The 22,592-nt window shown below is 41.9% G+C and overlaps 1 protein-coding gene across 1 annotated transcript in view; it reads right to left on the reverse strand.

Annotated features, from left to right (window-relative positions):
- Positions 1-22,237, reverse strand: part of Sdc2 (syndecan 2) — a 115,609-nt gene extending 93,372 nt beyond the window's left edge. The window contains exon 1 of the mRNA XM_006977623.4: positions 21,593-22,237. Within this exon, the coding sequence (XP_006977685.1) occupies positions 21,593-21,652 (60 nt within the window). The 5' untranslated portion in view covers positions 21,653-22,237. The remainder of the gene's footprint in view (positions 1-21,592) is intronic.
- Between the last annotated feature and the right edge of the window lie 355 nt (positions 22,238-22,592).

The raw sequence follows: 22,592 nt of genomic DNA on the forward strand, positions 1-22,592 counted from the left end.
CTGTGGACTCCACTCTCAAAATGCCAACAGATTTCTCTGTTTTGCTTTATCAAGCTGCCTCTCCAGATGCAAATACTTCAACAGAAGCCTGCTCGCTTTCTCAGCAGCCTGCTCAGTCCACACACTGAATATCATATATAAATGGTGTGAGGTGGAAAGGTGCCTAGAGCTCCAGGGATGTGAAAGCCCTGCTCCAACTGTTTCTATGCCAGTGTTCACAAAAACAGGCAGAATTTCACACAACAGTGAAGGTGAGTCAAATAGCCAGAGTGACCACTGTAAGTACTGCCAGGTTTATAGCTCTGACACGACTTCCTAAGCCCAACCTCAGGTCCCTTGTCCTTGTCATGCTTCTCAATTCCAATCCTATGGTACTTGAAAGTGAAAATAATTCAGCTTTGTTCTCTTGGAAACATAACACGCCTAAAAACTTAGCTTTAGCAAAATATTTTCTACTTGTAGATTTGAAAGAGGGATTTGCAATGTGTATTTTAAAAATAAAGTCATCATTACAAAGTTTTCTTGGATGGATTCTTAGATCAACTATAATTAGCACAACTCATCTTGTGCCAAGGAGTCGCTAGAGAAAAGTAAAGGTGTGTTTGAAAACCAGTCAGTTCTAAGTAACAACCATGTACTAAATTTGTCAAATTAGGGGCCAGCATAAATCATGAGAGGCTACTCATTTGTTCATATAGTTAATTGTATACTAAACATACAAACAATCCAAACTCCACAAGGATTTTAAAATAGTTTCCCTTATTAAGCATAAATTTAGATAATCTGGTGACAGAAGGCTTCTGAAGTAAAAGATTATTTTTTAATAATTCAATATAATTAGATGTTCTTATTTAGTTTTCTTTTAAGCTTCCCAAATCTCTATCCAAATCACTTTTTAAATATCTATTCTTTAACTTTTTATTTATATTTATGTGTCTGTGTGAATGTATAATGTATACCACTTGTGGATGGATCCTGGAGTGGGAGTTGCAGGTAGTTGTGAGACCTGATCTGAGTGCTGGGAACCAGACTCAGAAAATCAGGGTATCCTCTTCAGGGCTGGGCCATCTCTCCATCCCAGCTCCTGCATCCTCTTCAGGGCTGGGCCATCTCTCCACCCCAGCTCCTGCATCCTCTTCAGGGCTGGGCCATCTCTCCTTCCCAGCTCCTGCATCTTCTTCAGGGCTGGGCCATCTCTCCACCCCAGCTCCTGCATCCTCTCAGGGCTGAGCTATCTATCCACCCCAGCTCCGTTGCTTTTCAATAGCACAGTCGTTTTTAGACTTACTCACTAGTGAATACTTACAATTTTGAAACATTTTGAAAAATGTATTATGGAGATTTAAGAACCCATACAAAATAAGTTTCACTCATAAATTATGTTTTAGAATTTGCAGACTTCACTAAAGACAATAAGGGAAGAAAAATAACTTTGTGAATCTCCTTTATGGTTTATAGACAGTTAGTTATCTGGAGAACGGGAAAGTTGCTCTTCCCCCACAGAAGTGATAAGCACCAAGCTGCTTCAGCCTCAGGTTCTGCTTCCCTCTCCTGTGGCCCGGTTACTGGCAGATTTCTGCCGGCATGCATGCGTGGCCCCACAGAGCCTGGCAGCTCTCAGAGAAGACAAACACATCGTTGCTTCTGTTCACAGACTCCACAGAGAGTGTATTTAGGTAAATGTTGTTGAGTGTTGGCTGGTTTTGTGTTTTTATGTGGAAAACATTAAAATCAAACAATGAAAATCGTTGTAACAAATCACAAGACACAGTCTGAACACATTCTGACTAAAAATTAGGATGGGTCTCCTCCAAATGGTTCTACTCGAAGACTTTGCCAGACTTCTGATCAAAAACATCCAGTGCATTAAAGCTAACAGCTTAGGAGGGGAACCACATTATTTCCAATTATTATTATCATTATATTACGGTACCAGATGTCAACAATTAAAAACCCATACCATAGTGCTAAATTCCCACAAGAATAAAATCGAAACATGTTGTAAGAACATACAGATTCTTTTCCACAGTTAACAACTCTCTAAGTAAAGCAATCTGCCTTCAACTATGTCCATGAGAAGAAACAAGAATCAGAGCAAAGTGTTGTGTTGATTTCCTTCCCAATTCTTTATCGGGTATTTTATAATATGAAAAGAAAGTAACCAGGAAACAAAGATCACAAATATAAGCTTTCATACACCATAAAATAAAATAGCTTAGAGAATTGACATTCTCTAATTATATGAGTGGGACTATTTTCAGCTCATCATTTAGCTAAGTACTTATTTATTAGCAGGGACAGGCAAAGGACAAGACCCACCATATGAACCCTTCCATAATGCCTCCCATGTCTGAGAGAAAAGAAAAAGAATAAAACTATCAGCAAACCAATCAGTCTGCTACTTATTTTTTAGTTTGCTGCTGTTGTTGTTGTTTACAGGGCTCACTCACTCTGCAGCCCAGGACCCTCTAGAATTCACTGTGTTGCTCAGGCTGGCCTCCCAAGTGCTGGAATTACAGACATGCCTACCATGCCTGGGTACTTTATTTTTTCTTTTCTTCATTCTTTGTTTTTATTTTTTCTTTTCTTTTTGAGATTCTAATGGAGTTACATTATTTCTCTTTTTTCTTTCCTCACTCCAAGCTTCCTATAAACCTCTCCTTTCTCTCTTTCAAATTCATGACCTCTTTTTACATTAGCTGTTGTTACATGCATATACGTATATACATATATATTTCTAGGTATAACCTGTTCAGTCTGCATAATGTGTGTTTGTTTTCAGGGCTGACCTGACCCTTGAGCTCTTAAAATCTTTTCATCCCCTCTTCTGTGATGTACTCTAAACCTTAAGAGCAGGGGGGTAGGGGTGGGGAGTTGTTTTGTTTTAGATGTATCCATTGGGACTGGGCTCCACAACTCTGTGTTTTGATTGGTTGTGGTTTTCAGTAATGATCTCTGTCTGTTGCAGTGACAAGAATAAACAAATATATAGACACAAGATAACATTATGGTTTCCTAGAACTTGGTGTGGGTAGAAGATATGACTGATAATGAGGATGTGATGAGGGGTAATAAAAATGTTCTAGAATTTGATTGTGGTGACTGTTCTTACAGAACTCTAAATATATCAAAACCCACTGAACATAACATTTTAAAAGGATGAATATTTATGGTAAGTAAATCATATCTTAACAGATCTGTTACACATTGTAGACACATATCAACTGTGAGCAGAAAATATTATTTGACAATTATATCCTATCTTCAAGGCATAAATAATTTTCAGGTAACATGAAGAACGTTTTCGGTTTTAGCTCTGTATCAAATTTTGTGTTTTGTAGAGAATCTTAAAAGTGCAACTAAAATTGTTGACACAGGGTGAGGTCTGCCAGAAGTCATCCCGAGCTTTGTATTTCTTAGCCTAGAGCAGTGACTCTAAAGCATTAGTGTGTTCGGACATTGCAGAATAGAGGGTGGGAACCATGAGTGTACATTTTAGCAGTGTGATAATGAACTGCGGTGAGCAAGCCACCTTCAGAGCATGCTGGATCTGCTAAGCCAGTGCCTGGTGTGCACGCTATGACTGAAGGTAGCTGGGTTTTCTTCTGCCTCTAAGAATTCTTGCCATCAAGTTCATGGGTGTTTGGAAAATTTTTTAATGGAAATATCCTAAATCTATCACAACGGGTAGAAGAGAAGCTTTATCAACTCCTTGAGGCTCCCAGAATACAGTCCTTTTCTGCATGTACAATCGCTCATATTTAAGAAAACTATTCAGTTCTAAAAGAGCCAGACTATGCCCAGTGGGTAAAATTCAGAATTTAAAATGTGGAAGGAGCTCTGGTGAAGTTATCAGCATGCAGTGGGGACAGCTGGCCCTTACATCTTCGTTGACTCTTATCTCTACATTTAACCCCTACAGTGAGAACTTCACCTCCTGTTCCAACTTGGACTCCCCATATTATAAGTGCTCTCCATCCTATCTGAGAGGAGCTACATGAAGAGACACCTTGAAAAGGCAGTGGTTAGTCATGAACAACTACTGCATTTTAAGTCACAACTTCTTGGCTATAAAGGAAAGAGAGGAGAATGGGACACAAGGCCAAACTGCACTGGGACTTTAGGGAACTTTAATGCACTTGGAGATGACTTCCTTAATGCCAAGCAGAGCCATTTCATGACCTTTGGGCATCCGACTGCAGAGACCAACAGAAGAGCAAAAAAGAGGCTGTGTGATTTGACAATGGTCTAAGCTGGTGAATAACAGAAAAGCCAGCCTTGGGCCACCAAAAATAAAGAATGAAATGTAGAAACAAGTACATTAGAAGAAAAGAAGCATGTAGAAAAAGTAGTTCCTACTCTAGAGTTCCCTGACCCTTACTTATTTCAATTGTGTTTGTCACAGTGGTCAAGCCTCATACAGAAAGCTTAGCTTGATGGCCCATGGCACAGAATGAGCATCTTAGAAGCAATGCTAGTTCTTGTGGCAACACATGGAACAATGAGCTCCTGGGAAACTAAGACTACCTCCCCAAGCCTCAGAGGTTGGGATGGTGGCCCATCCAGATACACTCCCATGTGGCTTGCACTGCCTCTGACTGACCCCTTTGGGGGCTCTCTTTCTTCCTCCTCATCAAGGACACTCTCTGAGTGATGGCTTTACCGACTCCCCACTCCCCCATCGTGCTTCTGTATTCACATGAAAGAGTAAAATTGACTACTCCACATGGTAGATGCCTGTCAGAATGATTTGAACGCAATGTCAAATTTCAATGGTTATGTTCCCCCCACACACATTTGGCATTAGTATAAGTAGATCTTAAAATCCCACAGTTCTACTAAAGACAACAAAAGATTCTTAGCCTCTATCAGACCTAGTCATCAAAAACCGAAGTAAAATGCATGTGAAGCTGCTGAGCGTCCAACTTCAAACTGCAAAAACAACAGCATCTTCTAGGGCTACAAGGAACTGGGGAAGGTGAGCTGGTCTGCACAGCCAGAGGATGGACAGTGTCTCCTCTGAAGACCCAAAACAAAGAGCCACCCACAAACACCACATCAGCCCTCACTGCCCAGTTGGCCTATCCATCTTCCTGCCATTTAGAAAGCTCTTCCTTGTGTCCAACCCAAATCAGTCTCCTTAGAGGTCGCTGCCACTGCTTCACACCAGTGTCCAAGAGAATGGAAGATCCAGGAAGATAAAATGTCCAGGCAAGTCATCTCATCTGGCTAGTCATTTTTATTACTGTTTTTTAAGTTTCTAGTAAAAGAAAAACCAAACCTTCTACATGCATAAAATGCTAAGAAAAAATATTTTTTCATTCAATAAACAAAAAGGATATAACTCAGTGAATACTAAACACATCTGTAAAAAGTTTACGCTTTGAACCCTCCGGGTTTTCTGTCTCTGTTTGTACCTCAAGGCACGAAACAACAAAGGCAGCCTGGTAAAGACTCACAAGAATAGTTAATGCTCAGGAGAAAAACAGCAAACGCCAGGAGGCATATCACAAATGTTCCCTTAATATTTATTAAACCAACAACAGTGTTTGGAGTAAATCTTATTAACGTAATACACAGAGTTCTGGCAAATAAAATTTCAGTTCATTTACATCAGATGTGCCCCAAATCCCCATTTTTATTAAAAGGACAATAAGTATTCAGTTGAAAGGCTTGGAAATGGCATGTTATTTGACTATTATGTATTTCTTTTTATCACTGCAGACGTCAAAACTCTTTCTTTAAAGCATTACACAGTATATATTAAAGCACTATAGCTGAATATAGGTCTAATTTTATTATTTACATCATTCCTGCAGATTAATGCTTTAGTTTTAGAACCACTTCTAATCCTTTGTTCTCTGAGTAAGGTCTAAAAAAACACAGTAAAGCAAACAAAAGTTTGAGAAAGATGGGAAGTGAGCTTAAATCGTTTTTGTAAAACACTTTGTTTGGCTCTAAGCCTCTATACATCTGTAGGAATTAAACATTTAACTCACTTAATTTAGGGTATTTGAGAAAAGCATTTTCCAAAGGCAAACAGATTTATCTCCATCTAGGTTCAAATTTATCAACCACTAAAGTAAAGGACATAAAATTAAAAAGTACACCAATACGGCCAACAAATAAACTTGTTCCCACAGGACCATAATCTCCAAATGTTCCAACTTGATGATGCTGAGAGACAGCAAAACCCTTTGTCCACTTTAGGCCCCACATCAAGTTCTCTACTTCTGTTTCTTGCCAACTGTTTAAGTGTGAGATACAACTCACTCTGCACTAAGCTTGTTATTTGATGTGTCAGTGAACAGACACAGACATAAAGGTGAGGACACCTGAACCACCTCCATGATGGAGCCTTGGGATTGTGAGGCTATGTGCACCATGCATTTCATTCATTAAAGTCAGGATCAGGCTTGACAACAGAGGAAAGTTGTAATGGGAAGTCAGAACACAGGCGATGGAAGGAGACAACAGGAGATGGGACCCATCCCACAGTATTCCCTCTCAGTCTTTCCATCCATATTTGGAAATCATTCACTTTCTACTATAATCCATGGGGTTCAAGTGATGAGTTCTCCATATGTGGTTCCATGCTCGGTGCATGTAAGTCAGGCCAAGGAAGAGTCAACAAGAAACCAACTTTGAATTCTTGCTGGAGTAGTAGACAGAGAGCTGGTAGATAGAGGGGGCTCTCTCTGCTGCAACTCCTGAGGGAAGGCTCAGGAGTTAACCCAGAGATGCCATACTCTATCTCATTGCCAGATTGTTTTCTCCTGGACATCAATATCTAAAAGTTTCCCATTCTCTTCATGTGTGAGTGGGCACATGACCATGTGTGTGAAGATTGCATTCTCCACTGTGCATGGTATTGTTCCGGATATGTGACTGAATTTCAACCAATAGGGTGTGAGGAGAATGATGTGTTACACTTCCAGGCTGTGGCTCTTTTGATTCTTTCCTGGCTGGGAACTTGTAAGGGCGACACAGTCACCCTGGTCTTACAGCTGAGAGTTGAACAAAAGCAAGGCAGAGATTTCTCGCCAGTCTTTGGATTGTTATGTAACGAGAAATAAATCCATTTAAGCCACTATATTTGAAGACTTTTTTCTTAATAACCTAGCTGTTAGCACCATTGTTTCCCAGGAAGTGATACTAACAAAGGGAAAATGAGCTGAGAGGGAGATCAAACCTGGTTTCTTGAGATCACATCATTCTCTGACACCTGAAGCCAGCACACTTGCACCCTTCCATTATGTGAGCCAAGAAGTTCCCTTGTATTAGCCCACTTTAAAGTGGAATTTTCATTATGTGTCCCTGCAAGGATCTGAACTGCCATCACTCACTTCACAGTGGCTGACAGACTGCCACTGTCAGAATGCTCCCGGTCCTTCTAGGCAGCAGCTCTGAATCTGTCCTTTGCTCCTTGTTGGTTGCCTCCCTGAGTGACTGCCAGGCAGAAGTCAAAGCAGATGTTCTGCCTCCTCGCCAGACTTGTAAATTAAAGGCATTCTAGGGGTTGACTTCTATAAAGGAAACTCGTTATTTCTGTAAAGCCGCTTTCCACAAACTCTAGTGTGCTCTTATGAGTCACTAAAAATCTTGTTAAAATGCAAACTGCAATTCAGTAAGTCTCAGTGGGGTTCCAGATTCTAGATTTCTAACAAGCTCTCAGATGATGCTCCTGCTTGATGGTCTACATTTTGGGTAGCAAGGTCCAAATGCACTGGTCTCCAAGTCTGAGGACTGCAATCTCTTAGGCAGCTGTTTCAAAGATTGAAGCCACTATCTGTGCCCTCCAGCCAGGAGCTCTCACTTAATACTGCCTGTGCTGTCAGCAATGAGAGACAAGGGTCAGCTGTTCTCCAAAGCTAGCTTGCAACAGAATCTTTCAGAGGAATTTTTGTGGTTCCCAGCACACAGCACCTTTCTGGCCGTATGACTACATTTAGACCAATGGGACGTAAGGAGAATGATGTGTGGGTATGGACGGAGGCACAAAATCTGCATTTCATACGAGTTCCTAGCTGAGGCAGATGTAGCTGGTCCACATACACTGAGTGCCAGTGGCCCAAAGCTGAATGTACGAACTCATAGGCCTCAATATCTACTGAGAAAAACACTGCTACATAATAATTACATTTAACACTCTGGGATATTTGCCTACTTACCAGAGACACAGTGGAGAGGGAGAGAGGAAAATCCCATTTCCACTCACTTGACTTCTAAGATTAGGCTACACTTGAGCTTGATATTTTTTGAAGGCCCATTTAACCCTATCATCACCAAAAACTAAGCAGTAATATAGAATATCATTCTAGATACATAGACTTACTGGGTTTCTAAGCCTCTGAGCCACTCTGAGTGGCTCATAATTGCAGCTTTCTCAGAACACTCATGTCAACTATAGGACAGATATATGTGGAGTAGTAGTTTCTAAAAGGTTAGCATTTTAATGCTATCCTGCAGAACAATTTTTAAAAGCTTTGAGAGATCCAGAATTTTTATGCAAGGTCTTTCTTTCCTTCTGTGTCAGTTAAAGTTATCCCTCTTTCATTTAACAGATGGAAAATTGTGGTTTTTAGGGTTGAATGAGGGCAAACATGCACCCAAATTAGATATGTGAACAAAGTAAACTATGAATAGATGCGATAATGGGCTGCTGCTTTTTGCTTAAGTGAGAACTAAAGACAGTTCAGATGTGTCAGATGTCTTGTTCCCAGCACAGTCTGAGGTCCTCCCTTCATTCTTCAATGGCTAACAACAGCACTGTGTGGAAGGCAGCAACTCGAACCAGGTCCATGGTGCAGAATTTAAATGCAGGAACCATAAGAAAACAACCTTGATGCCATTTGTAAGACTTAACACATGATCAGTGTGTTCAGACAAATCCTGGAATCTATTCCAGTCAACCAAACATACAAGTTCTCCACTAAGAGTATAAGTCAGGCAAATCTAATGAGTTGACCAAACATGTTTTCTGCTCCAGAACAGAGGACAAACATCCTTTGTTCCTCTAGGGAACGCTTTCCTCAAGAATGTGAATGTTTCCATTTTTTGTGTGTTCACCAGATGTGCACATATGTATGCAGGTGCATGTGCATATATGGGTGAATCTTCATGTGGAAGCCAGAGGACAACCTTAGGAGCCATCTACCTTGTGTTTTGAGAGAGGGTCTCTCTTTGGTCTGGAATTGGCCAATTAGGCTAGGCTGGCCAGCCAGTGACCTCAGGGCTAGGATTACAAGTACATGCCACAGAGTCTGGCTGATTTTAGGTGGGTGCTGGAGATGAAACTTCGGTCCTTGTGCTTGCAAGGAAGACAGTTTGTGGATGGAACCACCTCCCTAGTTTCTATTTTGTAAGGATACCCTTTTTTTAAAGACAAAATCAATTTCCATACGTGTCATCTTTTGTCTCAAGAACTCTCAGATATATCATAACTCAAGGAAATAATTATCAAAAAGTACATCCAGTAGATACCTATTTCAGTGAGGGAAAGAGAAGGTGGTATAAGAGAACAGGGCCAGCCCTTCCTAAATGCAGGAGCCTGGCACAGCCATTAGGTTCCTGGAACTTGAAGTCTTGCCTGCCAGAAGACCTTCTAGGACAAAGAAGACAAAAAGTCACCTCAAGCAAAGGTTCCCATATCTTCTAGAAGATAAAACTCAGCTGAGGAGTTTCTGTAAAACCAAAAGCTGGGCACCATCCTTATAGACTCTAGTTTTATGAATGTGAGGCGTAGATGAAAAGAAATAAGAGTCTCAGTATGATGCCTAGGCAAGCCCAGAATTCATCAGTCTTCTACTTTCCTCAGCCTCCTGAATGCTGGGATGACAGGCATGAGCCAGCAACCTCCAGATGTGATACTGTGTACCACAAGTTGAGAAGACTACTCTATAATGAAACCCTCCACACCCAGTTAAGAATCCTATTAAGGTTTAGACCCTCCCTCCTTCCACCAAACAAAACAGCCATACAGAGAAGAGGGAAGCAGAAAGGGGAAAAGTTTCCCTCTGATATTCTTATGTCAGCAACAGCCTCCTCCCTAACCCCCACCCTCACCCCTCACCGCCATCTCTTGTTCATAGGACACTCTTGTCTGATGAATGTGTTTTATGAACCATTCATTTCAATCATCATAAGCAATGAGACTGCAAACTTCACACAGGATAGTCTTCTAAATGTTTGACTCTGAACCATGCCAGAAATTCAGGAAGGTGGCCACTGTGATGAATAATCTTCTTATAGATGTGAACACTGAGGTATAGACAAGGTACATGAACTTCCCACATCACATCCAGAAATTTGCAGACCTAGAATTTGAGGAGATTTCCACTGAGGCTTTGGGGTGCAGCTCAGTGGTTAGGACCTGTAATTCACATGGTCCCAGATTAAATCTCCAATATCCAAAACAAATAGATTTTAGTGACCCAACCAGCAAAGGGAAGCATGTAGACAGAACTCATCAAAGCAAAATACTACATGTTGGTGAAGAACTCTGAATCCTAGTGGCTGACAGAATTAGACTAGTCAGGCGACTGCAGGAACTGGCACTTTGTTATGCCAGCCTGAACCCGTTAACTGAATGGGTTCAGTTGAAACTTGAAACTTTCACTATACACTTGAGAGATTATGGTATCACAACAGGACTTTGCAGCAAGCCAGAAAAATTGAAGCTCTAACTCAGGGGCGGGGAGTGTAGACTACAAGTTGGCAAGTCACCCTTCCTTGAAGTCAGGTTACAGTCACAAATAAAGAATGGAAAGTCCTATCACAATCCTGACCCCAAAGCAGGAGAACAGAGATAGCCATCTTTAATTTTACTGCCCTTCAAGAAATTCTTTTTAAAAATCATCCCACAAACTTCTTTTCTGAAAATGACTGAAACAAACACACTTAAATGATGCAATAATTTAGGAAAGCAGTCTTTAAAAGGAAACTGTTGAAAGAAAAGATCAATCTACTTCCAATGCTGGCAAAAACAGTTCAGCAAAGGAGAACCTTCACCTGGGCCATGGGCATGCTGGACTCACTTCTGGTACACTGCTGACATATTTTTAGTATAAAAATCCAAGGAATGCTCTTTATCTCTCTACCTACAATAGCAGCTTTTTCTCATCAGAAAAAAAAATACAGTATTAATTCACAAGATATTGCATCCAGCCCTGATTCTTATCTCCAGGAAGCTTTTATCTCTACAGTATTCCTCCAAGTCAACTTGCTTTCAGTCCCTGATCCATCTGGATCTTCCAAATCCCTGGGGTCTTGGCTCTTCCTCCCACAACTAGCTAGAAGGTTCATGAACCAGCAAAGGAATTATCTGGAGTACAGATTTTGCTAGAAATGAGTAAGCTAGCTAAATATCACCTTAAATTATTCATGTTACACAAAGCACATGAGCCACACTGATGCTGTATGTTGCACATAACACGTGCTCTTTTGGTGTTTTAGCTCTTCATGTGTGTGTGTCAGAACAGTAACACAGGAATCAGGGAGAAGCCATAAAAGAAATGCTTGATGACAAGAAAAAAAAATACTAGTAGGTCAGATAAGCTAGGTTAAACATAGAATTCTATGTTTAACTCCATGTCACTAACTATGGCACCTAGGTCAATGCATCACATCCTAAATGTCAAATCCAGGGCCCTGTGAGAAAGCTCAGCAAGAAAAAAGTGATTGCAGCCAAGTCTAACAACCTGAGTTTGATCCTCAGAACCTATATGGTAAAAGGAGAGAAACAACTCTCCTTAAGTGATCCTCTGACTTCCACACATGCCAGGAATAAACATGCATACACACACACACACACACACACACACACACACACACACACACACACACACATACACACACACACACACTCCATGTAAAAACAAAACACAGCTGGATGTGATGACACATGCTGATAATATTATCTGTAAGGAGGCTCAGGTAGGAAGACCACAAAGTTACAGGCCAATGTGGACTACGTAGTCAGACTCTGCCTCAGAAAAACAAAAATTAACCAATTAATTAATCTTTTAAAGATAACTATTCCAGCTACAGCATCCACTAATTGTTAGAAGGATTGAAAGGAAGAATCCAAGAGAATAAGTAACCAAAAGTAGATAAGAACTGACTGAAAGTAAGTTCCAAGAAGTAATTTATTTTTAGTTTGAAAAATTGGTCAAGAGCTAGTATATAATGATATATGTCAAGTGTTAGTAGACCAATTAAACATAAAACTTAATTCAATAACTAATCAGGATAATTACAAAATCTAATCAAACATAATATAAACAAATCAAAATATCTCTCTTAGATAAATGGTGTCAGAGGTGGGACATGAATTTTTAATTTATTAGTGAACTTAGTTCTATTGCTATTTACAATTTAAGGATCCAATGTTGGCTTTCTTTGAGCAGTTTACACTTATAATCTCAAGAGTTACTCTTGGCTTTCCTATCTTAATGACATTTGTTTTGTAAGTTTTCTGTGTGCTTTAATTGTAACTCCAGAAATGCGGTGATGATAAGAGAAAGAAAAAATACAACTCAGCAGTGCACCTACCCTGGCCAAAGAAACAAACAGCTGGTCCTATATTTGTGACCATGGTACACCACTTGGTGTATGCCACAAGATGCAAGTGAGAAATGCAAGGTATGTCCATATGTATTTATATATATATACATATACGTATATACATATATACACATATATAATAAACTTTTATCAGAGACTATTTCAGAATCATAAAGCTTAAAGAAAAGTAAAACAAACATGCTTAAAATGCCAGCTATAGGTCAAGTTTTATGTTGGCTATTAAAGCTTATCTTCAAAGCAACAAAATATTGAAGCTAATCTTCAAAGTATCAAAACAGCAAATACTATAAGCCTCAGTTTTACATTAAGGAACAAGCTTGGCAGTGGTAAGAAACATCCCTCGATCTTGTGGCTTTTGAACAGTGACACCAGAGACCAAACTGTGATTTACAGAACTCCAAAGCCTTAACACGATCGCCTGCATTCATGTGAATTCAGGGAAGTGTACAGGAGGTACTGGAAATGTTCAAACTAGAACTCCACATGAGTTAAACCAATGTGTTACAGCCTTGCCTTTAGTGGACTGCCACACACCTGTCACCCATACAACAAGACTGTTGCCTAACAACTTCATAAACAGTGGCCTTTCGGTTCCTAAACATGTCAAGTGAATTAAGTCACTGGCACAGATGTACTAACCCTAATATAGTAAACTCCCATTTACCAAGATTTAAGGACCAGTGTTCAAAACTTTTCTATGTGCTTGTTATCAGGCGGTTTTCTGCATCTGTTGAGATGACCATACTACTATCCCCCTTGAAGTGTTAATACTGCATTGCTTTCCTGATGTCAAAGCATTCCTTGCATAGATCTTATATGGAGTCATACCGTTCTTTTAATGAACATTATGGCTGCAATCAACATGGCAATACCTATTTAAAATTTGGCACCAGTGAAACTGACCTGTAGATTTGTCTTCCTGACTTTGACATAGGGTAGTGCTCACCTCATACAATGGCAAAGAGCAGCCTCCAGTCATAACATTCTCTACTAAGCTCTGAGATAACAATTACTTGCTCCTTGAAAGGCCTGCAGTGCTGACTAGTAAAGCCATCCAGGTCTGGAGCTTTTTTTTTTTTTTTTTTTTTTTTTTTTTTTTTTTTTTTTTTTTTTTGAGGAGTCATGCCTACTTGTAACAAATAATCATCAAGATTCTTTCAAGCCCACTAGCTGATAACATTTTATAAAACCATAGTAAATACCACAATAAGGATATCGATATAATCCATCAACTTTACTCTGATACTCTCAATTTATAGCACTGTGTGTGTATGTATATGTGTGTTTCTTATTCTCTCTACAATTCCATCGCATACACAAGTCCATGTGTAGTAGATGAATAGCTGTATTGATATATAAAATTACATATCTATATAATCTTAATATAAACAGCAATTTACTATAAAAATTTTCAAATCCTAATTTTTAATCTATATAAAGTTCCCCAACTTAGTTATATTTTGCAAATACATTTTTAACAGCTATATGAGATTTAATGAGCATTGGAGCCATTGATCTAGTCATTATTATTATATACTCCAGCTGTTCCCATTTTTTTTTTAAACTATTGTAAGCAGAGCTTCAGTGAGCACATTTAAAAACATTGTTCACCCAGCTAAGATCATTCCCTCTGAACAGATCTGTAGTGGTAAAATCACTACCAGAAACGGTTTTTTCACTTTTAACATTTATGTGCGTGTCCAGTCCTTGTGAGGAACCTTTCATCAATGAGAGATAATAAATGATGTATTTTCTCACATCACTCACTTTTAAAGAACAGCTTAGGATCAGTGTAAGCATAGAGCTGATTTATCCCTAGATGGAAGCAAGAGCTAACTACAGAAAGCTAGTTCTGTTATGAATATTCTGAGCCACTCTTGGCTAGTGCTTATCACGTGAGCTCATGAGGTATGTATGTCAAACTTCTACTTCTTAGGAAGCAGAAAAACAGGAGTGATAACTAACATGGCAAAGGGCATACATATGCCAGTTACTAAAAGAGTTCATCTATTTCACCTCCCAAAATCCTAAGAAACTATTTTAGCATGGTTCATTTTACAGGTGACAAAAATGAGCACAGAAAATAATAAATACGCCCAATGTTACAGGGTAAATATATTCTACCCCGGGCTAATCTTAACTCTAGAGTCCCGGCTCCAAGCCAGGCTACTGAAGAGCCTGCTCATTCTCATTCTTGCTTATGCTCTCTACAGCATATGGACCAAACTCCACTGCTGAAGAGGGAAGCAGCGGAAGGCACCTGGATCAAGGCCTAAAGTCTCCTAAATGTCATCAATGAGTCATGCTGACCTCTATCTAGAATGAAAGTGAATCCCACCCCATCAACCAGCCACAATGCTATAATTATATTAGCTTATAAGCATATGGAAAACCACTACAAGCTGGGTCATGAATATCCAGACCAGAGCAATGTAGCCAAGCCTAGTATGTGATGAATGCTGTGTTCATGCTAACAGATCACTGTTGGCTACCACAAACAACTTATCTTTCTGGAATGTGAGAGAATTCCTTGCTTCAAAAAATAAACTCAGAAGTGTTTTGCTTTAAAATATATTTACACAATAAGCATATATAACTTTGATTTGTTAATTTAAAAATAAAATTTAAAAGCTCATGAATTTATATGGCAATGACTTAATTACTTATTTATTGGATTAATCTAACATTTCCCCAACAATACTCTAAAAGAAAAGAACTAAATATTAATGGCTGAGTTTCTCTAATTCAGCTCCATCATTTTGTAGATACCCATGGGGGATGTAGTGCTTAATAACATGTGTTCAATGCCCCATTTGGGCCTTGTCTGAATATGTCTTACCTTCATTTTATTTTTCTTTCAGTTCTAAGGGAAAATTATATCTTTTGCTTTTTGTAGCTCTTTGTAATTTTCCCTTAATAATTCTCTATTTTGTTCCATGTGACATTTTCCTGTGAGTCCCGCTGTATTCGTTGCAGGCTCAGTATCAGTACTACCGGTATTGAGTGTACCTGTACAAGAAGGAAGGAAAAAACAACAACAAAGTACTGTGTAGAGGTCACACTATCTCTGCATCTTTGTAACACTTTCCATAAAACAAATTCAACTGCAGAGGAAAGGAAATTGAGAGCCTGTCTTTAATGGCAGTTTTCTCAGCTGGTAGGCGAGGTCATGAATGGGCATTCTTCACTCTGTTCCTAAGAGATTGAAATGGAAAATCTCTCTTGACTGCAAGGGTCTCTCCTTCCCCAAGTCTTACCAAGTCTTCAAGATATTCCAAGAAAGGACAGACATTCACAATTCTGTTTCAATCCTGTCCCTTGAGTTCAGAAGCACCTTCCCCATACTTGTCTAAACTCAATCTGTCCTAGAAACAGATTGTCACAGTATTATTGAGATTTTCTGTTTCTGAAACGAGGTATCTCTATGTATCCCCCATGCCTGGCTTGGAACTCACTATGTACACCAGGTGCCCCTCAAACTCAAAAGACGTACACCTGTCTGCCTCCCATGTACTGGCATTAAAGGTGATATATATATATATATATATGTGTGTGTGTGTGTGTGTGTGTGTGTGTGTGTGTGTGTGTGTGTGTTTAATATATATATATATATATATATATATATATATATATATATATATATTGACCTGAAGCTGAGATAGCTAAGTGGAGAGTTTCCTCACATTTACAACCCTGAAAAGAGGAAAACATTCCCTTCCTGAATCCCAAGTCCCCATATTTACTGACACCTTTCCTCCTTGTGCTACATGTCCAGCCTCACACCAGTATGTGAGAGAGACCTAACACCTCTGGTTGGTCTCTCAACCAAGCTGAAGAATGCAAGAACAAGGGTAAATGAGCACGGCTGGCTAACATGTGGGACTCTGCATCTGTCTTGTTTACCTTCTCACTTTCCCTGCCATGATAATGAAGCTGAAGCAGAAAGCACACAAAGCTGCAAACTGGCCCAGGCCACATGGAACTGGTGGACTCCAAGAACCCCAAGCATTCCAGCATCAGTAAGCTGAGCATAACTGAGCTGAGGAGAAGTACCCATTAAGACATGTCTGCCCAGTGCTCCAGCATCCAAGCTGAAAGTCTCAGGATCCACAGTGGTTTGCCAGGTCCTGGCTCCTACCTGAGCTCAGTGCTGTGCAGAGCAGAGTTATAGGCACCACCCCTCCCCTCAAATGGCGCCAATCTTGATGTGAGATACATAGGAGGGTAAGCGATCTTAAAGAACACTTAGCGTTGTATCTGTATTCCATCGCTAAGAACACAAGGCAAGAGAAAGGAAGGAAGAAAACCACTTAGAGCTCTTTGCCATTCATGGGTACCTTTATTGTACCCTCAACATAGTCAACATTCATGATATAAGATCATTTTGGGGATCCAATCTATCATACAGATGTATTGTTAAGTGGCTTGGAGCTTTGTGTTCTGTGTGAGCTCTAACATAATGAATAAATGACAAAGCACCATCACAGGAACCCAGACCTGTTGACCCCCCAAGGCCAAACCACTCATGCTTTACCCCCAGCCACACCTGAGAGGTCTGGAAGGGATACAGGGCAGTCCATAATGATGGGGTAACCTGTGATTCCCAGGAACAGCTGACTCACTATTAACCACCAGAGATGCTTTGTAAAAGATACAAATTATCCCACCACACACACTCACTCACTGAGGCTCTGTGTAAATTTGAGATAAGCCTCTAAGATCTGTATTTTTATGTCCTTCCAGTGACTCTGTTAGTCTGCCTTCCTACTTAGAGAAGCACAAAAACCGGAGGTTGGACTGGAACAATCATGAAAAGCTATTGAAGCATAGATTTAATGCACAGAATTTTAAAGGAGGAATGCTTAAAAGTCAGCTGTGAATGGTAACAACAGTGACCAGGAAGGAGTAACTAGGAAGTGGCACTAGCCTGGAGCAGTTTACAAATCTGGCCAAGGCATTCAGACTCCAGGCCGGGACAAGTACACAAGGTAGTTTCTGGACCACAGACGACATCATCAAAGTGATACCACAGAGCAGGCCAAGGATAACACACAACTACTAAGGAGACAGAAGATTTGCAGGCTTAATCCCAGCACCTAAGCACCTAGTAGGGAGACTTCCCTGCTGAGTAAATGGCAGAGTTAATACATTGATGAGGTAAAGGCAGGGTACAGACAGGAACCATGATGAACGACTCAATCAAGGATTTCTTCAAAACTCTAGTCCATGGGACTAGAATTAAAATGGTGTGGCAGACGAAAAAGTTCAAACAGGATGACTTTGTTCTCAGTAAAAGCTCGTCTTCGTGATGCGGGTCCTGAGACTTTGTTTTGGTTCCTACTCCATGAAAGAATGAGGTGACTTTCAGATACTGGAATGTATTGTTGGCACAGGTATGAATGGTAGGCCTTCTTTCTGCCTTGGGAAGGACAGAATGACAGGCGAGATCTTGTAGTTTGATTTTCTGGCAGGGGAGGAAGGACAGCTTGGTGAGAACTTCTGCTCAGAGGCATTCCTTCCAGGACCTGCTGGGTCACAACCAGCAGACATGCCAACAGCATAATGGCTTGACTAGACTCGTTGTAAACCTTAATGACAGAGCTGGCTGGACTCTGTACAGCCAAGTCAACCTCCGGACAGACAGTCCCAAGAAGACTCCAACTTACCTATGGGCAGGTCTGGTGTGCGTGTGCTGGGGTCTTCTGGAGGCTTGAAAAATGAGTTTTGCTTTTGGATAAACTAGCTGACCTTTTAAAATTCTTTCTCAACTAATGATTATCCAAGGTGCCATTTTAATGATCATGTTACACAGCCCACTGGTAGGCTGCTCTTTGAATGGCAGACAACACCAGAACAAGCTATATGACCTTGATTTGAACATCACATAATGCATACATGAATCAAAATATCAGAGGGTATCTCATAAATATGCAAAAGTACTACTTATTGATTAACACTTTTAATGAAAAGAAAAAGGCATACCAAGTCCCATAAGCAAGCGTTGAAAGACATACTCAAATTCTTGCTTGAACTCCCATCCTCTGAGCTACCTTCTTAAATGACAGTCTACTGCTAATATTGAACTGAGAGATAAAGAGCCTTTGTTTCTGTCAAACTCTCCAGCACAAGTAATTTGCCCCATTAGAACTGACAAAATATGTTCATAGAAAGACTGCTAAGAACTATAGTGTTTCAACTTTCATTTCCTTTCTAGTGCAAACTTCCCAGAGCTTGGCTTTCATAATGCCTTTTGAGGTAGCACATGGCCCCATATGACTTGACAGTTTCTTTTCATTTACACACATCTAAGCATGTTTATAAAATTCCACCAATTCAAAATGCTTCCTTTCCTTAAACATATTTCCAGTTCAAATTATATGTTTATAGAAGTCTGCACTGTATTATTTCTAAAGATAAACAATCATGTAAAACATGGACAGAAACCCTAGCAGCATGTCACTGCCGCCCCACTCAGCTGGCCTTCCCAGTCACCGTCCTTCCGGCAGTGAAAGTCCTCAGCGGCCAGTGGAAAGCATGAATGGGTCACTAGAAACAGGCTTCCCTGCTGTCTCTATCCTCAGGAAGGGGCCCCTAGGTCCTTTCCCCAAACAGTTTTGAACCCTAGTGCCTGAGAAGCTTTTCTCCCCTCTGAGCTAAGTATAAATCTAAAGAACTCACTGGCTGCCGACATTTTTCCTTCCTTGCCAAAAGTCTTACAGCCCAGACAACCACTACTTTTAAATCCCAGGACACCATTGCAGATTCCAAATTAAAATACAAAGTGCTGGAAATAACGTTTTATAATAGCTAAACTTTTAAAAGTCATGTCTTTCAAGCCTTGGTATATTTATGCTGCTCTAGGTGACGCAAATAAGAAACAGGGAAGCCATGTAAATGTGCTATTAGCCGGTCTGGGTTTCGAAACAGCTTTTACCGAGAAAGACTGACTCACTGCCCAACAAAGGCTCTATGTAGGATTCTCAAGTTGACATTTTAAAAATATTTAATCACTCTTTGAATGACAGTTCAAGGGCTCAAAACATAATCTTTCCAATAAAGCTGTTCACTTGGAAAAGATTCAATTCTGGATTGAACTGAGAAAATGGTAGAGCCCCTAAAGATAAAAGACTTCAGGGGAAATCTGGCAGGGAGAGGAGACAAGCATATTTCAGAAAAAACAAACAACGGCAACAAACCCCACCACACCTTAAGGAGCTAGCAAACACACACAGAAACTCCAAAGGGCTTTTCTTCTCTGGAATCCCCAAATGGGAACATTTCCTAGCAAGTCTTTCAGCAGGGCACTGGAAATAAAAGGTCCTCCAACTCTGCAGTTGTATAGGGAACCGCTCTGGAAATCAATTTATTAAGCTGTTCTTTTGCCTTATTTTGCAACAGATGAGCAATGGATTTTTTTTTTCTGAAATAAACACAGAATAGCTCCCTTTTGGTTTACAACAAGCCAAAGTTCAGAACTAGCTGGGAAGGATGACTAATTCCCACGGATTAAACATCATTTGCCAGTGAGAAATCCTCTAAGTCTCAGAGTTGTACTTTTACATCCCAAAAGCTTAAATACCCAGTTTCCAATTCTAAGTTCTCCAGCCTCAAACAATACACAGCGACCTTCTGACCCACAGTAGCTTCCCCTGCCCTGCCCCATCACAAATGTCCACCTTCTGCTGGATGCCAAAAGGTTTCCCTAATCGCCTAGGGCCAAAAAGGGAGAAAATCCCAAGCCCAATAAAGATACACAGTATTTTCAAAGGGACCTTTCCATTAATTCAAATTGGACTAGTTACTAGATGCCAAAGCAGTGACAGAGAACAAGAGGAAAGGAAAGAGTAGCACTTCCTAACTGAGAAGGCAGCCCTGGGGCTGCATGCCAATAGAAGGTGCTTGGGCTTCCACCTGCCCAAACAGTTGCAGTGGCCCAGGTAGGGGCCACCGCGCTAGTCGCTGGCCTGGGAGCAGCTGCCATTAGAGGGCGTTCATTGGGCAATGCGTAGAAACAAACTCCAACCCCAGAAACGCAATCCCGAGGAGAATCAAGTTCCCACCGCCACCAAGAGGGGATGATGCTGGCACTGGAAGACAGTCTCACGGGAGTACGAGATCCACAGGACCATGAGGGTGGCAGGAGAGAAGTCTTCATTCCCCAGAAGTCAGAGGCTCTGCGGACCATAGCAATGTCACAAGCACCCTCACCTTTCCATTTTACATTCCGGCGCCATTGGATTAAAATTTCCTCTCTCCCCCTAAAGCCCTGGGCTTCTCTCCACGCGGAGGATTCATGGAAGACATCAGAGGCCAAAGCTCTGGCCTGTTCCCGAAAGCTCCACGAGGCCAATAGCCTCCAACTAGACCAACGACTGCGTCTCCACGTCGTGTGGGTGCTTTGCTGCAGCAACAGGGGGCATCAAACAAATGAACTTCTACAAACTTTCCTCTCCCCATACTTTCGAGTTTCTTTAATACCTCCCTGTCTCCCTAAACTTGCATTCAGTCAAGCACAAAGCCTGGGGTTGGGGGCTGATATCTCGAGGAACAGACCCTCCCTAAAGTTTCCAACTAGGTCCCTGGGGCTTGCCCAGCGCTCAGAGCTTACAGGATCCTTTCCCCGCCCTTAGTTTCCCGGCCCTTAGTGGTGGTGCTCTCGTGACCCGCCACTCTTAGCCCTCTGTCCTTCCAGGACTACACCACAAAATTCCGAGAGTGAAAAGTTGAGAGTGACTTTACTAGCCTTTGAGGTGCAATTCTTGTGCCCCCATCCCCGAAGACATGAGATAACTCCCTGTAGCAGCTCAAGAGGGGATGCAGGAGGGGAAAAGGAGGGACCAGGGGTAAACGGTGGAAAAGAGAGCTCATTTGTCCCAGCAGATTCTAGGCAGCCCCACGTCTACGGGTAGCAGATTCCCCCCCCAGGTGGCGCTCCCCAGTTACCCGCTGGCTCCTCTCGCAGCCTGGGCACCCAAAACAGCGCGCGTCCCTGGCTTGGCCCACTTACCGTCTCCGCCGACACGCAGGCCATCAAGCCCAAGGTGAGCAAGATCCACGCGCGCTGCATATTCCCCCGAAGACGTGGCTCGCAACCCGGATGAAATGAAGCCCAGAGCACAGTGCAGCGGGCCTAGTATCGGAGCTGAGCTGCCGCAGGGAGCTCGGCTCCGGCTCAGATTCCAGGCGCTAGCTGTCTCCTCTGACGCCTGCTCCGGCTTTCGCTCTGCGCCCCGGGAACCGGGCTCCTTCTCACTTGTTGGCTTCTGCTCTCCCAACCCGGAGTTGCTGCTTTGCGAGGCTGCTTTCCCGGGCTGGTCCTGCTCAGCTGTGTGCTTCCACTCGGTGTCCCGGTCGTAGTGCAGTCTGATTGAAGGAAGCAGCCGAAGGCTTGAAAGGGGGTTGCCGCTGAAGTTTGGGATGCAGAACGGCGGGGACGCGCGATCCGCGCGGCCTGAGCTCTGGGAGTATCTGGAGAACAGAGCTCCGGGGCGGGCTAGTGGCTTGGCTGCTGCGCCCCTCCTTCTGAGCGCCGCCGCCTCCCCGGTCCTCCCCCCGATTCCCACCCCCCACCCCCTCTGTGTCCTCTCCCAGGTCCTGCTCCGCCTCCGCCTCCTCCGCCCCCACCTTCCCTCTCTTCCTCGCCTGCAGCTCTGGGTTCCTCCTGGCGACTAGGGGAAAGGAGGGGCAATGACTCCGGGATAAACCCGGGAGAAATTCCTACAGGATTACACTACGATTGGCAGGTTCCACAGCCAGTGGGAGCCCGCGACTCTGTACAGTGGCTGCCCCAGGAACGTGCCTCTGCAAACCTTACTGCTCTTTCATTTTCTCGCTCCCCCTTTCCCCTTCTGAACGCCCTCTCCTCTCTCCACCACCCCTTTCTGTCACTCTGTTCCCTTCCTTTTTTTTTCCCCCTCCGCTTTAATTTTCTGAAGAAAAATCAGTGAAGTCAGAGCTCTTCTGACTTGTGAGGATTAGGTCACTAGAAAGAAACAGCGATGAGAGTC

This window comes from Peromyscus maniculatus, chromosome 20, assembly GCF_049852395.1.
Source record: "Peromyscus maniculatus bairdii isolate BWxNUB_F1_BW_parent chromosome 20, HU_Pman_BW_mat_3.1, whole genome shotgun sequence".
Lineage (NCBI taxonomy): Eukaryota > Metazoa > Chordata > Mammalia > Rodentia > Cricetidae > Peromyscus > Peromyscus maniculatus.